The following is a 16863-nucleotide window of genomic DNA, read 5'->3' as shown; positions in this document are numbered from 1 at the left end:
TATTTATTTCTGTTTGAGAAGTAAAAGTTTCCTAACAAAGAGCACAGGATAGAATAATATAGCTTTGTCTCCACCTGCAGGAATGAAGAGACTGAATTCTTTTGTTGTTGTCCTTATCTGAAAATATGTAAGGCCTTTGGGATCACCATTAAAAATATGAGGTAGAATCAGTACTCAGGCTTTACTTCACGTTCTTCTATAATAAAGTAATAATTGGATCAAAACAGGGTCAGTTAAAAGACGTACATAATTAACATGAACGACTGTGCTTATTTCCATAACTTCTTTTTTTTTAACAAATTTTATTTATTTATTTGGCCATGCCACTCAGCTTTCAGGATCTCAGTTCCCCGACCAGGGATTGAACTCGGGCCGTGACAGTGAAAGTACCAAATTCTAACCACTAGACCACCAGGGAACTCCCTCTATAACTTCTTAATGAACTTAAACACAGAGAAAAATTCACCATGACCAGTGTACACCTTGATGAACTATTTCAAAGTGAACATACTGGTCACCATCAATCAGAACAAGAAACAGGTCATCACCAGCACCCCAGAAGCTCCCTTACAAACTGCACTTTTTTTTTTAATAATTCTTTTTTTTTTTTTGGAAGTATAGTTAATTTACAACGCTGTGCCGATCTCTGCTGTACAGCAAAGTGACTCAGTTATACATGTAGAGACATTCTCTTTTTATATTATTTTCCATTATGGTTTATCACAGGATATTGAATATAGTTCCTTGTGCTATAGATAATGTAATAATTCTTGAATTCACCTTATTTTTTTAAATCTTTTTCTTTAACTCATATTTATTTATTTATTTTTAACATCTTTATTGGAGTATAATTGCTTTACAATGGTGCGTTAGCTTCTGCTGTATAACAAACTGAATCAGCTATACGTATACATACATCCCCATATCCCCTCCCTCTTGCTTCTCCCTCCCACCCTTCCTATCCCACCCCTCTAGGTGGTCACAAAGCACCGAGCTGATCTCCCTGACTGCACTTATTTTTAAAGCCAGATTTGAAAACCTTAGCCTTTAAGCTAGTCATCCTAAGAAAGAGAGGAAGCCACAAGCCACAGACAGACTCCTGCTTCCCAAGCAGCCTGGTCCAGGAGCTGCCCCTGAGAGGCCCACCGCCAGCCCTGCTGTGACGGTGAGAAGGCAGCAGCTCCTGTCTTTCACCGGGGCTCCAAACCCGATCAGCTCATGGTCATGTCCAAGGATAGGTCTGCCCTCATCTTCATTAAGCTAAGGCCCTATGAAAATGAAGCAGATCGAGGTTTGTCCTCAGAAAACCCCTTCCATGTATACTCCTTGCAGAATATTGGTGTGTAGTACTTGGGGAAGACTCCTCTCTGATTTGGACAAGAGTGGAGGTGCCCACTGGTCACTACAATCAGCATGGGCAGCATTCTACACCCATGCCAAGTAAGAAATTAAACTCTTTTATTTATGACCCAAACTACCACTTCTAACTAAGATAAATCTCTACGTGATTTAAATTACCCTAAGATGTCCATGGTCCAGTGCCTCGAAACTATTATTTCCTATAGCTTTTTTGGGTTTGGAGTTGTTTCAGACAGGAGGGTACATCCAGCCCCTATCACTCCATCTTAGCTGGAAGCAGAAATCTGAAACGTTACTCTCTGACAGTCCTCCAGCCTTTTGAGAAGAAAAGGTTTTTAGAAATACAAGGCATGTGATTATTCTTATGCTTTGCTATATAATAGGTACTGAGTTTTTTTCCCTTTACCACATATGTGTGGTTGCTCGTTTCGTGACCACAAAGTCTGTAGATATTGTCAGGATTCGATTTAAAAGCAATGAACCATCCCACCGATTCAGCGGGGGAAGAACAAATTCACATCTTCGTGTTAAGGACCTAAGGGAAAGGGACACCAGAGCCAGGCAGAGTGGAAGGGAAATTATAAAACTGAACAAACCATAACAGGATCGATTTTCTTTTTAGGTTTTCATGGGTTTGTCAGTCTGTTTCTAATATTTGTTAAAATCATTGTAACATATGTATTTGGACATCTGTCACTCAAAGAGTTAAGCCAGACTCCACCACGGGGCTCTGGAGGCTGGTGACCCCGCCAGGTGCTTTTAGTAAAAGGGAGGTAACAATGTGTCTAGTACATACATATTGTGGGCACACTTCGACTATTCAAACCCAGACAGAGGAAACGGGGGAATGGAGGTGGGGAAGGGGAGGGCTCAGAAAAGGAATAAAAAGAGAAAATGGCCCAAAACTCTCTGCTGTGGCTCTTCATGTGATGAAAGCCTGCATTGTGTGAAGCTGTGAGTCAAAAGAAGAAGGTTATTCAGCTATTGTAGACTGCATCTAAAATATGAAATAGTTCTCTTCCAGCCTCTTTGCTTCTCATGCTACAAAAAAGTCCTTCTCATTAGCTACCACTTTTCTTCTACGGCACAAAGTCATTTCACATTTTCAGGGAAAAGAATTTAATTTTTTAAAACCTCTCTTCTCTAACCTGTCAACCAAATTTGCACGTTCCAGTGAACTGGGGTGAATGCTTGGTCCTAATTTGACGTTTGCCGAAAGCGTCCTCCGACCCTAATAAGCAACCATGGATTCGGTGGGGAGCGGTCCTCACGGCCCCTCTTCTCTAAAGCAGCTCCCCTCAGCGTCCCCAGCCCCCAGGTCCTTCACCACCATCTATTTCCCTTGGATGAGAGCCTCCCAGTGAATAGGAGACATTTTTAAGGGGGGGTGGGGTGTCGTGAAAGAGATTTAGAGGCCAAATGGGGCCTTCGGAGGAAAAAGAATTTGGCATCGCTGGTATAACTCAATGGCATTCACTGTTGCAGAAAGTAACGAACTTTTTACTTAGTTAGCAGCAGTTCACCTCGCGTGCTCGTCTAATTGGAGAACATTTTGCGAGAAGAAAAGAGGGGTCGTGGTTCACAGCCACGCATCTGTGCGTGGTGCTGAGGGGCCCCCCGCCTTTTCTTGGGTAGACTTTTGTGCAGGGAAAAGACTCTTCTCTTTGTGTCTCTGCCTGGTTCCTTGTGTGGCATCCTTTCATGGGAATAAACACCAGGGGAAATTATGTCGTGTATAATCCATTTTCAAGAAGGTAAATTTTGCCTGAAAATTCTGTGCTAGCACTTGATCATAATATTCTATGTCCAAATAGCTTCAGAACTCCCTAAGTAATATATGAGTGTATGTAAATTTCCAAATATTCATCCTGAAGCTGAGTTTTCTATTAAATTAGCTGAAAGCGTAATACCTTGAGAAACTACATTAATATGAATACCCGACCAGAAATAGCAATGTTCATTTGTTGTATTAAAATATATAAATTACTTCACCCTGATACCACGTTGAATAGAAGGGACATTTCTTTCAGGGGAGGGTCAGCCCCAGGGCATGCATGCCTGAGGGTGACTTTTCTGCTTCCTGGGGGTCTCACCTTCCATGGAAACAAGTCATTATGTTGCTTTATATATTAAAAGCTCTGAACTTTTAACTTTAATTTGGTTAGTTAGCAGACTTGGGATGTTTGTACACCCTATCAAATTTCTTCTTCTCTCTTTTTGAAGGCAAGCTTGCTGTTGTGAGGGCTGCTCCCGTGAGGAGTAGGTAGTGATTTGGGTTTCTAGTTTGAACAGTGTGTTTGTAAGTAAAAAATTTAAAACTCTCTCCTTATTTAGCTTCCTGACACATGGTCTTGGAATATCACTGTGAATTTGACTGTGGCAGACAGCAAATTAATCTTTCTAAGATCCTACATGGGTTAAAATGCTAATCATTCTTTGGCCTTCAGAAAGTTTCTTCCAATTTAGGCAACACTGTGACTTACTCATACTAGATACCTAATAAACTTATTAATTTGATTTAATCTAGGATAATATCTCTAAGGACTATTTGGAAGCCGGATTATTGAACAAACCCGCAATGTTTTTTCCTGATAGCTCAGTTCTCGGAACCGAGGTGGGTAATTTTGAAGTGATTTCTGGCCCTGGATCCATTTCCTGTGATGTCAGAGACACAGCTTTCTGAGGTGACTTCAGGACAGAGCTCTGGAGAGGCCCTTCCTCAGGGAAGCCACCCTAAACCCTATTTAAGGGTTCTTGGGTGGCTCCTGATGGCTCAGCTGAGATTTATACCTCTGGTTTCAGCAGGACCCCTGGATGCCATTTGGTTTTCCTCATCACCATGCCATTGAACCTGAGAAGTCACCCAGTCTGGCTGACACCTTTCCAGACCACTTCCTCTGGTGAGAAAATAATAAGTTGTCTTCATAACAAAGAAGTAAACATACTGCCTGTCCTGAATCCCCAGCATAGGCAAGAACAGTGTTGAGGCTCATCAAAGCCCAACAGCAGGGTGTGGAGATAACTCTGTTGCTAGTAAGAAGGATCAGTTTAAGGGGAACCCATGACTGGCGCCAGCATACATTCCTCTTGCTTCCAGATTAGCTCCATCCCAGGCTAGAGGGTCTGGAATAGAGTTAGTCATCAGTGTAACAGTTGCTAATACTTACTGAGCACTTATCATATATCCTGCACTGTTTCAAGGTCTTTCCACTAATTGGTTTTATTCATACAACTCTATAAGGCAGATACTAATATCATTTCTATTTTACTGATGAAGAAACTGGAGCACAGAGATTTTAGATAAATTGCCCAAGGTTACACAGTGTGATGGTGCAAAATTGTGTGCACAATTCTTGGAAAGTCCTCTTTTCAAAAAGTGGAGCATAATTCTCCCCCTCGCTTGGTTTGAACCAGACTTAGAGACTCAAATCGAGTGAGTAGAATGTGGTGTAAGTGATGGAATATACTTCCTAGGTTAGGATGAAAGACACTGCCCCTTCTTCCCAGCTCTCTCTTGGATTGCTCACCCTGGGGAAAGCCCATCATCACATCTTCAGAACTCTCCCCACGTGGGAAGACCAACAACCAGCACCGTGTAAGGGAGCCACCCTGGAAGTAGGTCCTTCTGCCTCAGTCAAGCCTTCAGATGACAGCAACCACACGACAGACCTTGAGCCAAAACTGCCCAGCTTAGCCACTTGTAAATCTCTGACCTCTAGAAACTGTGAGCTGTTTATTGTTCGGAACTGCTAGGTCGGGGTAATTTGTTATGCATCAATGGATAACTAATACACATAGCTTCTGAGGGTCAGAGCCAAGATACCAGCCCAGGGGGTCTGAATGCAGAGGCCACAGTTTACCACTGTCCCATTCCATCTCTGCTCATACAAAGGAGATTATCTGATGAGCTCAGATTCCAGAAAACGTGTTCAATAATTGGGAGGACAATTTAACCCAAGCTCCTGAACATCCTGTGTTTCTAGACCCTTAGAAACCCAAGGATGGCAATGCACACATCAGCTACATACAGTCACTCCTTTCCTTGGATGTTCTGAATGAATCCTGATAGAGACCTTTTGCCTTATCCTGCTTTTTCTAAACTTCAGACAGACATTATTTCTCTACTACTTCAGACAAGCCTGTTACAGTATAATTTATCAGATTAAAGCTTCCTTTAGTGTCATTTCTATCCTGAGGCTATACCATCATCACCTTAACCAAGTTGGATACTGACCTCAAGTATTAGGCTTCTTTTATCATCTATTACTTTTAGGCTGTGGGGAAAATAGAAACAACTCATCTCTTAGATCCTATCTAAGTGATCTTAGATAGGATCACTTCTGCAAGTGGTTGTTTCCCATTATGTGTTGATTAGAACTGCTTAACTTTCAGAAGGTTGACCTTCTGCTGCCACCTTGCTGATACAATAAACGTTCATGCCCATAGCACTGGGCTTTGCACAGAGTGGATGCTTCGGAAGCGGTAGTTCGTATCTCTCTCCCATCACACCTCACATGTGCCATCAAGGGAAAGTTAGTCTTCCTCAGCACTTGTTAGATAATTGTCAGCAAATCACCATCATCTGACATAACCCCACTGGCTGCAGCAAATACGTGTTCTCCATTACCAGCTTTTCAGTATCAAGGTATCTGGAGCAGAGATTCAGAAGGGACTTGATTACTTAGAGTCAAAGGCGACAGGTGGCCTTAAATATATTCCAGCCAAGAACAGCTAACCTGACCCTGGAATCTCAACACTCACTGCATCTCACCAGGACAGAATCCACAGTCACCATCTCCTGCCCCCACTCCTGGATGTTTTCGGCAGTCACGTCACTTCCCTGCTTAAAATCCAAAGCAAAGTCCAAGGTTTTCACACCAGGTAATACAGAGTTTTCTACAAGCGGACCCTGGACTAGCTTACCTCCCAACAATCCTCGTGATTTTCAACTTAAAAACATTGAACTCTATGTAATTTCTCTCCAACTTCACACGCCCTTTCTAACTCTTTAAGGATTCGGTGTAGAGTTCGTCTCCTCTGGGATATCATCCTCCCACCCCACCTGACCTCTGCCTTTGTCCCCTTCTCTTCACTGCTGGACTGGACATCCTCCATGTCCCAACAATACTCTGAAGACAGCCCCATGTACTGGGTACGCTATGCTGACGTTACCTGTTTGAATGCTTGTCCCCTCCGGTACATTATAAGCTTTGCCAAAAATGTAGGATCGTATTTAACTTTGCATTCCTGGTATCTGGCGAATAGTAGGTACTTAATAAATGAGATAATGTATACAAAGTATTTAACACGACACCTGACATGGTAAGTGATCACCTCACGTTGTGGTTGCTGTCGTGAATTTGCTGAATGATGGTTACTGCTCATCTATCCACAAGCAAAAACTAAAAATCTTTGCTCCCTTCCGGGCAAAAAGTGAAGAGAGAAAGGCTAAATGAAAAGAAAAGAAAGAAACGAAAAACACCCTGTTTCATAGGAAACAATGAAGACTCTAAAGACACTAAAGATGAGCAACTAAACGGGCTAAATCAGATGAGACTAATGAGAAAATCGAACAAAGCAAGGGGAATTTGTCAAACTTTCCTAGCAGGCCAAATAGTCTCCACTTGGAAAGCAGCTTTGAGGGAAGTGGTAAATTCCCTACCACCTGAGTCACTAAAAACTAGACCAGACAAACCACTTAGAAGTATACAGCAGTAGACTTCAGGGTACCGGCAAGAGTCAGTGGGCTTTTCATCTTTAATTTCTCTGATTCACTCATAAAATATTTATAATAAGGCTGCAAAACATTTGTTACATCTTTTCCCATTGTTCGCCTTCATTTTTCCAAGGGGAAAATGAACAGTGTTCATGTTTACTCAGCTAAGACTACCAGGCAAGGGGGCTGTGCAACTCCACAGTGGCTAGCATTTAACAATAACACTGGAAAAGATAGAGACAACCATTCTACTGGAAACTTTTTTGACATAACCTGATTATTTTGATTAGGTCTATACTGGGGGAAAAAAGTCTTGGGGCAGACTGCTACTTGGTATTTGTTGATTTATTCTTTGAATAAAATTGGTCAGAATACATTTTCTTAAAATAACAACCATACATGACACACAAGTTGTACTTTATTTCTCTTGTTCCCTCCTCCTCCTTCCTCTGCTTGTTTGTTTCATCTAATGGTTCCTAGAAACAAAGCCAGACACTAGAATAAAAGAGCTGATATTACTATTCTCTTGCAGTTGTTTTCTTTAGCTTTTTAAAAACAGTCATATTTTCCCAACTCTTTGTTGATCAGAATTTTGCCTAAAAAGTGTCTTTCAGAGTATCTCTGAAAACCCTGTTTCAGAATATTTCCAGCTCTCACTTCAGCTGGCATCTGGAGGCTTTGTTTTGATGTATTAAGATGTGATACTACATGAAAAAAATAACTAAATTCTTAGGGGTTTTTTGACCCACTAGAGCACTACCTTAGACGTTAGAGGTGAAGGGAATGGATCTCCACTACAATCCTCTCATTTTAGTGCTGAGGAACCCAAGCCCCTGGATGCGCAGTAGGGTCACAAAGCTAGAGTGAGTCAAAGCCAGGACCAGAACCCAGATGTCTTCACTCTTTGTCTAGACCTTTGTCTGTTATACCAAGGATTAAATGGGTAGAGATCACTGAGTTGTGTGGTTTTTTTTCTTTTTCTCCAATCCGAATTTCAGCAATATAACTGTAATGAAACTAAGAACAGCTAACATCCCGTGAATGCTTATTACGCGCACTGCATTATTCTACACTTTTTATGCATTTTAGCTTGAGTCGCAAAACCATTATCCCCATCTTACCAATGAGGAAAATGAGGCGCAAGAAGGCAATGTTACCTTGCCAGGGTAACCTGCCTGGGTAACAGATAACAGAGAGAGGATGGGACTCTAAGGCCTGGGCTCCAGAGGCTGTGTACCCACCACTACACCTGATGGCTTCTCAGTAAAAGCAGACCTTCCCTGGGGGCTGGGAAAGCAATGGAAATGCTGTTCCCTGTCTAAGTGTTGATATTTCATTGATGCTTCAGTGTCACTGTTGTGGCTCTGCATTTTCATAACCCCTATTTTACACAATCATTACCAATGAATTTGCAGTCTCACTTCTTCAGAATTTCCCGAATATAACCATGGTGATTTCTCAATAATGTGAAAACACAAACTGCAAATTTTGCATCTTTGTAAACTTTCTAGGTGTAAACTATTAAAAAGTTTGCCCCAAACTGCTGAAAAAAATAATTATAAACAAGAAGACTGACAAAAGAACCAGTATAAAAATCTATAGGAAAGAAATTTAACATCCAAATCCACAGATCAAAGAGAAGAGCTTTTGAGAAGAATGTAAGTTGTACCAAACACTAAACATAGTTCTCAGAGTGTTTCAAAACCGTATTTAAGGGCTTCCCTGGTGGTGCAGCGGTTAAGAATCCACCTGCCAATGCAGGGGACATGGGTTCAAGCCCTGGTCCAGGAAGATCCCACATGCCGCGGAGCAACTAAGCCTGTGCTCCACAACGACTGAGCCTGCGCTCTAGAGCCCGCGAGCCACAACTACTGAAGCCTGCGTGCCTAGAGCCCGTGCTCCACAACAAGAGAAACCACTGCAATGAGAAGCCCCCGCACCGCAATGAAGAGTAGCCCGTGCTGGCCGCAACTAGAGAAAGCCCGCGCGCATCAATGGAGACGCAACGCAGTCAAAAATAAATAAAATTTTTAAAAGATCTTTAAAAAAAACCCATATTTAATGTGTACGTTACATTCTGTTCTGAGCACCAGAAATTATTGGTAATAACTTATAAAAAATAACTTTCTATTAGAAGAAAGGAGTCTTCAAAATGTACACTGCATTTATAAAGTTTTAAAATTATATGAAGTTTGGGGAAAAATAGAGAATATGGAAGACTCTGAAAGTCGAGACTAAGGTCTCCTTTGGCAGATATGAACTGGGGGCTTACTGGTGAGCATTCTATAAACAGCACGCTCTGGTTTGCCCTATTAATACAGTTAGGGAAGCAGTTGGCTGGGCCCTTTCCTGCAATTAGACAGTCCCGCTCTGGGAACCGAGGGACCACTTTGGGGTTTGTCCACTCAGCACACACCACACACACGTGGGTGTTCACCTAACCATTTTACACAAACTCCTTACCACCTTCGTGTTCCGTTTCGTGATTCATTTTTAGGTACATTTCAGCCAATAGTTAGATATCATGGAGCAAACAACAATGTCGGTAGATTCATAACTTCCATTTCCACCTGAACTGAGAGAGTACAGCATGATAGGTTTTGCACAAGCTATCACAGCATTTCTTATTCTAAGGAATGCATTTACTTTTAAATAATAAGCAGCTGATTATTAGGTGGATGGTGCTCAAGTCATAGGAAAGAATTAACCTAGTTCTACAAAACTACCAGCATTAAAAGTATCCTGATTGAAATTAGGCTGGGGCAGAATTTCTATAGTCCAGTGACTACTATTCCCCAGATAACGGACCAAAGATAGTGGCCCGGCTCCTTAATGACTGGGCACTGCCCATCTAAAATCAGACAATCTTCAGTTCAGAGTTTGTATTTTGTTTTCTTTTCCTCCTGTTCTAATCAAAGCAGACGTAGAAACAGATAATCAGCTTCTAATTATGGAAAATCATTGTGTCCCGGCCTCTCTGGTGGTTAGTGGAAAAATATATAAATGGCATAAAATCTTTTTTTCTTTGTCAGAAGAAAAAGGAAGAGCCGCTGCTCAAGACTCTCACTGTTAGGGGAATCCAGACCACACGAAGCTCTCTCCCCTCCAACAGCCAGGGAAGTCCATTTGGAAAGTGCTCGTGGCTGCCTCAACCCCAGCCCAAGCCTCTTGCCAAGACACAAGTGTACATAAATATCCCAAATGAGCTGCGCTCTCGGAAGGCCACCCTCCTTCCTCTGGTTGCCTTGGAGACAGATTTGCTATTTCTCCCTTCCTGTAGCTAGGATGGAAGAAGAGTGGAGAGGGGACAGAATTGGCTTTGATCCATGCTCTGCCACCGGGGAACGAGCCTCAACCTCTCAGACCCTCCTGATTCTCACTGGACAACAGCAATACCGATGTCTGCCTTGTGGGGCTTAGGTGACGGTGAGACGTGAAATATACAAAGGGCCCGGCCCCAAACGGGTGATTTAAAATGGCAAGTGTATAGAAGGAATTCGGTCCCTGGGAAATTGGCAGGAGTATAGGTCTTTACTAGCTGGTCGCTGGTCTGAGACTAGGACCTCTGGCTAGAGTATTTGGTTGCTTTGGAAAACCCTTCAGGTCCTCAGCAGGGGCAAGAGAGCCCAGGGTAATTGGAAGAGGGATGTTTTTCTGTTTTCTAAAGAGACTGTAAGTGGAGTCAACTACTTGTTTACTGGAACCATCCATAAGAGGTCAAGAACTGAGTTCTCAGGCCAGGAAGGGGAGTCTGAGAAGGGTCTCAGAGCCAGGAAGTAGATGGTAAATTATGTGACACCACAGTGCCAGGGATTAACTTTAGCAAAGTCCATTTCAGGTGTTCACTGAGAACTTCTCTGAGATTCAAAAGTCCTGGATGGTAAATTATGTGACACCACAGTGCCAGGGATTAACTTTAGCAAAGTCCATTTCAGGTGTTCACTGAGAACTTCTCTGAGATTCAAAAGTCCTGGATGGTAAATTATGTGACACCACAGTGCCAGGGATTAACTTTAGCAAAGTCCATTTCAGGTGTTTATGAGGCACAAGAAGGCAATGTTACTTTGCCAGGGTAACCTGCCTTAGGTAACAGATGACAGAGAGAGGATGGGACTCTAAGGCCTGGGCTCCAGAGGCTGTGTACCCACCACTACACCTGATGGCTTCTCTGAGATTCGAAGACCAAGTCAGTTCAACTAATATTCAGGGGCTGGTGTCCCTGCAAAGAACACAAAGTAAGACCCAGCTCTTGCCCTCAAGCAATGAAGAGCTGAGGAAATAAAGACTATAAGCTCCCTGAGGGCAGGAAACATGTCTGTAAGAAAAGAAAGGGCCAGTAAAGTCACATTTACTCAAATCAGGGCTTAAATCAGGACTCTCCTGCAGAGACAAAACCTGGGCCGATGCACTTCCTCAACTCCCTGCTCCAGGGTCCAGTCACCGCTCTCTGTGATGACCGTGTGACAGGACTGACAGCAGGGCAGGGTCTGACTGGGGAGACCGGGGGGAAGGCTGAGGCTCACCGCACACTCTACCTCCATCTGGACGCCTCCGGGACAATCACACCCGGCTGATCTCGCGCGACATCAAGACGGTGCACAAAGAAGTGCTTGGAAATCTTGCAGTGTGACCTGAGCGGGGCGAGTGCCTTTCAGCATCTGTGGGAAATAAGTCAGAAAGACTGCTGGATCTGTGACCTGCCGAGTGAGACTCCGGAGGGCAGGCTGGGCCCTGAGTCATTGGGAATCGGGGTGGTTCTCATCCCTCAGTCTTGAGTGGAATGACCCAAGCGGCGGCACTGTGTCCTCTTGCTGGCCTGTGCAGGTGGTGGAGCGGGGCAGAGCCACAGCTGGGCCCTCACCATCTGAGCCCTCACCATCTGAGCGGCAGCCAGACAGACGTGAAGCCCGGTCACCAAGGAGCAGCTGATGCCTGAGCCCAGAGAGGTTTTTTTTAGTGAAAGTGAACATTAAAAAGACGATTAAGATTATCAAGTGAGGTCTTGTAGAAACGAGAGGAGAAGATGATGAGGCGGTGATGAAAATGCCTGGTGAAAAAGCTCCTCGTGAAAAAGCATCCCAGCAATAAAGATGCAGGAACTACTCGCTTCAGCTGTCACCAAACCTTTCAGTCATTAAAACTTGGAGAAATTAAAGCCCGTGATCTGAAGCCTTTTTCATTATGAATGAGCCTTTCACAATTTAATTCTTGAACTGTTCTTAAAGCACATTTGACAGTGGACTTTGTTCGGTATCCTGGCTATTGGCTACAGCCACCTCCGCAGACACAAATGGATTTCTTTTTGTTTTTCTATAATCGAGTGGATTATATTAATAACATAGAAAGGAAAAATGAATGAACACGTACTAGGAGTATGACACAGTAAGACATAGTGAGGAGGTGGGGAAAGCACTGGATCCAGGGACAGAAGACTTGGGCCTCAGTCAAGCTTCTGCAATTTACATGACACAAGTCACTTAATTGCCTCTAACGCTCAGTTTCTTTATCTGTAAGACATGGGAATAGAAATAACATTTAACTATGAGGACCTCAGTGGGGAGACAATGATAGGCCTTACAGAAATGTGCTTTGTGAAAGCCCGGTCCTAACGTTACTGCTTGTAGCATCATCATTGGCTGTCTCTGAGGGCAGCTCCAATGAGAGGGAGTCTTGGTGTAGCTCCCGCTGTCTATGGGGCTCTGAGGGCACAGGTGTTCCACCGACAGCCCAGAGAGAAAACCCAACTGATATGTACGAGATACCAGCAGTAGTGGTGGGTGTTAATTAGGTAAATCGCCAAATTACCACCTCTGATACAAACCAGAAAATGTTTATACCTTCTGATATCTTACTGATCTCTCATTTTCTTTGCAGGACAGATTTAAATTGTGAATGGTACTAAGTAGCTAATATCCTGAACAACAGCACAGGGGACTTTGGTTTGCTCCACTTGGCACTGGGCTGCTGGGGGATGCTGCATTTTCATTAAGGCAAGGAGTCTGCCTTAATGAACTGTACTCAAGTATTTCCCCACACTTTACAGATGAAAAAACTGAGGCTTAGAGAGAACAACTAATTTTTGCAAGGTCCCAGAGCCAACATCTGGAATTCATATTCCAAATAATGCTCTTAACCCTCGTGTCACATTGGACATAGAACACTTAGGAATCTGAAAAAGCCAAAAGATACTGCCTGGCTGGAAGGGCTACGAGTCGGTTGAACCACTTTAGAAAACAATTTGGCACTCTTTTATAATCTTGAACATTTTCATGCTCTACAACCCAGAAATTCCAGTCCAAGATAGAGGAATTCTCGCGCATGTGCACTGGTATATGTACACAGGAATGTATGGAAGCATTGTTCATAATGAAAACCAAAAAAACAAAACAAAAAATATCAAGAAAAGCCAGAACTTCCTTTGATGGGAGGATGGACAAATAACTTGGGATATTATACAGCAGTGAGTATAAATGAACTGCAACTCAACACAGCTGCAAAGATGAATCTTTAACATTACACTACGTGGAGAAGAGTAAGTTACTGAAGGCTACCTATAGAAGGACACCGTTTCAATTAAACTCAAAGCAAGCAAAACTAACAGATAACGAATGCAGATACATACATATGGGCTAAAAGTTTGAAGAAAACCAAGTGAAAAGTAGGGACAAAATTCAAGCAAATGGCTCCCTCTAAGCATAGGCAAGGGTGGACTAAATGGCCACAGGTAGATGCAAAAGTATCGGAAATATTCTAGTTATTAAGCTGGGTGGTTAAGTCCATGGGTGACCGCTTTGTTATGCATTGTGCTACCACATAAATTAGATATATTACTCTGCATGATGCAGATATAATTAAAACCTTCCTTTTTAAAGTTACTACTGGGACTTTCCTGCAAAGGTAGGATGGGCATACGGCAGCCCCCGTCTCCCACACTCACTCCTAGGTACCTAAAGCCTAGGTGACTATAGGAAAAAAACCCAGACCAAGGTGCATGGCTCCGATTACCCAAGTCTGTTTTTCTGGTCCCTCCAAGCTTGAAGGCTACCTGGGGCTCTGGGGCCTGGATAAACAACCCAGCCAGCAGAGCAGAGCAGATGGGAAAGATCTAGGCCACCCACACAGCAATCAAGAGCTTCACTGGGTGGGCCAGAAACTGCAGTTGTCCCTGCCCCGTGGTAGCACTGAGCCACCTGTGGAGAGCGGGGGCGGGGGGCAGCGGGAGTGTCCGCGTTCCAGCATTCAGAGGCCCAGCCACCCGGCTGCACCCGGGGCCAGCAAGCGAGTGCCAGCGGGACCTCAACACCAGGCTCTCCAGCTGAGGCAATTGAAGTGAGTGGATAATTGCACATAATAGAGTTAAAATATAATTGCCTCATTAAAATGGGTTACTAAATCTCACTGTGCCTGGGTGTGAAAGAGAGAGACGGAGATGCGTGTGTTAAACTGCAAGAAAAACAAAATTGCATAAACGAATGTGAGTGGGAGCGATCTGAGAATGCCTGACTGTGCCACGAGGTCGGAGGAGACCCTGCTGACCATGGGGTCCTCCGAAGGACTGGTGAAGCCCACAGCTGGTAGCTGCTTCAGGCAGTGATGACTCAGAGCGGGACCAACTAATGGTAAGCAGGTCTCACCTCCTGCTGGGGCGTCTCCACTTTGGAAGATAAAGCTCTAGTCTTGCAGAGGAGAGATCCCTGTCCCTCCACCGTCTCCAGAGTTCCTCCTGGTGTGGCTACCCAAGCAAGCTGGACAACTGGCACCTCTCCTGCTATCCCGGCAGAATTCAGAGCTGGAATGGGAGCCGTCTGCCTGTGTGAGAGGGAAATCTAAGCATCAGAGAATGACTCCAGGGGAAACACCCCCAGGTAGCAGCACAGTCCTTGCCAACCTGTAAGGAAACCCCTACAAGTGACATCTTCCCCTCCTGCCCTGGAAGTGTGCACACGACTCTGGTGAAATCCGTAAACGATCCCTCCATGAACACACAGAGAAATAACACTCTTCTTCCGTCACAGGTGGGCACTGACCGCAGTGCTTCCTGCTGTTGCCCCCTCCAAATCACCAATGCCCCACTGAAGAGCTCCTCTAGGGAGAAGACCCCAACTCCTCGGCACTTTAGAACATTTTAAAGAAAAACACAGATATTTGTGAAAATAACTCCCAGTTCTTATTACGCCAAGAGCCGTAAGTGGTCATGCCTCACTTTGTTCTTAAGTTTCTAACATGCATTCAATCTGACAACGAGCACAACTTAGTCCAAAGGAGCAAGTTTAAGTTTTTTCTCAGAACGCTCACACATTAAAATGTCGAGACTAATGACTTTTTTTTTTTTTTTTTTGTGGCACGTGGGCCTCTCACTGCTGTGGCCTCTCCCGTTGCGAAGCACAGGCTCCGGACGCGCAGGCTCAGCGGCCATGGCTCACGGGCCCAGCCGCTCCGCGGCATGTGGGATCCTCCCGGACCGGGGCACGAACCCGTGTCCCCTGCATCGGCAGGCAGACTCTCAACCACTGCGCCACCAGGGAAGCCCGACTTATTTTCTTTTGAGTATTAGAAAGCAGATAAACATTAACAATCTGGTGTCAGTGTCACTAACAAGACCCAAAACCCGCTTCAGAATCCTGCAGTCAAGGGGTGTTTAGTGTAGGCGCAGCTTAGGTGAGGGACTAGAGATGCAAACAGAGGGGAAGGGGGGTTGCACACCCCAGCCCTAACCGTGCAGAGAACACTGGGTGTGCCCCATCGCCCTAACCAGCCTGCGTGACTCATCTCTGCTGGTAAGCCCTTGACTTCAAATGCAGATCTGCACTTATACGGACAGATTTGTCTTTATGCATGATTGAACACTCTCTTGATTCCTCAGATAAGTTGAGAAGTGCAAAAGAGGAAGAGGAGAAGCTTTTTAATTACAAGCCAGTCAGTCTGGCAGATAGAACTCTCAACCTGTCCAAGTCCTGGACTTCCGAACCTCGCCAAGATCCCCATCTGCTTCTTCTATGGGGCCTGGGGTGGCGGGTGCTGATTCAAGTTCCCACAGAAAGAATCAGACAGTCTTGGACCAAATGCTTAGCTCTAACAAACAAAGAGCCTCAGTTCTGGATAAAAGTCAAATTGTTAAGAAATTGCACCGCTCTTTTTTTTGGGGGGGGGGGTGATGGTTGTGGGACAGGGCAGGATGGGGAAGTGACAGAACCAGACTTCAGCTCATCTTGATACAATTTTGGAGTTACAAATGCTACTCTCGTTCCCTGTCTCCCCAGGTTTTGTTGGGTGCAGGCCAGGGCTTGCCTGGATGTCCATAATTTCCCGTGTGGCTCTCCCTCTCCCGCCCCCGTGCTCAGTTTCCTTGAGTGCCAGGATACTCCAGAGACTCAGAATGGAGTCCTTGAAATGTTATGAAACAGGAATTGGCAATCCTTTCCTTTCAAGCTGCCAAGCTGTAGAAGGGGCTTGCGGGGTATGGAGGCACTGGGAAGGTGAATGCAATGTGTCAGCTGGTGTCATGACTCAACTTGTAAGGTGCCTCCAACTGTGCGCCCACCACTCAAGTGGCAGCCACATGGAGGGCAGATGGGCAAGAAGAGGGGGGACAGAGGCAGCGATGGGGAGAGCGTGTAGAAGCCAGCAGCAGCCGGGTGACAGCTGCTGAGTCTCAGCCAGGCTGGCACGGCGATCAGGAAGCCTGGAGTGCCCCCCTCTGGTAAGTGAGCCAGGGGTTGGTTGCTAAATCCAGTAACAGAACCCTCCCTACAGGCACTTGGCATTTGAGCCTTAATGGTTTTGGCACT

General features: G+C 44.6%; 1 protein-coding gene across 23 annotated transcripts in view; it reads right to left on the bottom strand.

Moving 5' to 3' along the window:
- The window catches only part of COG6 (component of oligomeric golgi complex 6), a 288003-nt gene that overhangs the window by 193493 nt on the left and 77647 nt on the right, over nt 1-16863 (bottom strand). For 16 of the 23 annotated variants that reach the window (XR_012327602.1, XR_012327603.1, XR_012327601.1 and 13 more), the window contains exon 19: nt 14710-14884. The exons of 2 other annotated variants lie outside the window; for them this stretch is intronic. Coding sequence is in view for 4 of the 21 variants with exons in the window: in XM_073795101.1 (XP_073651202.1) it covers nt 14710-14884 (175 nt within the window). In the remaining 17 variants the exon portion in view is untranslated. Of the gene's footprint in view, nt 1-7386; nt 7552-11598; nt 11734-14709; nt 14885-16863 lie in introns of those variants that run through there. 5 more of the 23 variants (XM_073795102.1, XM_073795100.1, XR_012327616.1 and 2 more) reach the window with 4 other exon arrangements.

This window comes from Tursiops truncatus, chromosome 18 (assembly GCF_011762595.2).
Source record: "Tursiops truncatus isolate mTurTru1 chromosome 18, mTurTru1.mat.Y, whole genome shotgun sequence".
In the NCBI taxonomy this organism is placed as follows: domain Eukaryota; kingdom Metazoa; phylum Chordata; class Mammalia; order Artiodactyla; family Delphinidae; genus Tursiops; species Tursiops truncatus.
This window is presented reverse-complemented; position numbering and strand designations above follow the sequence as displayed.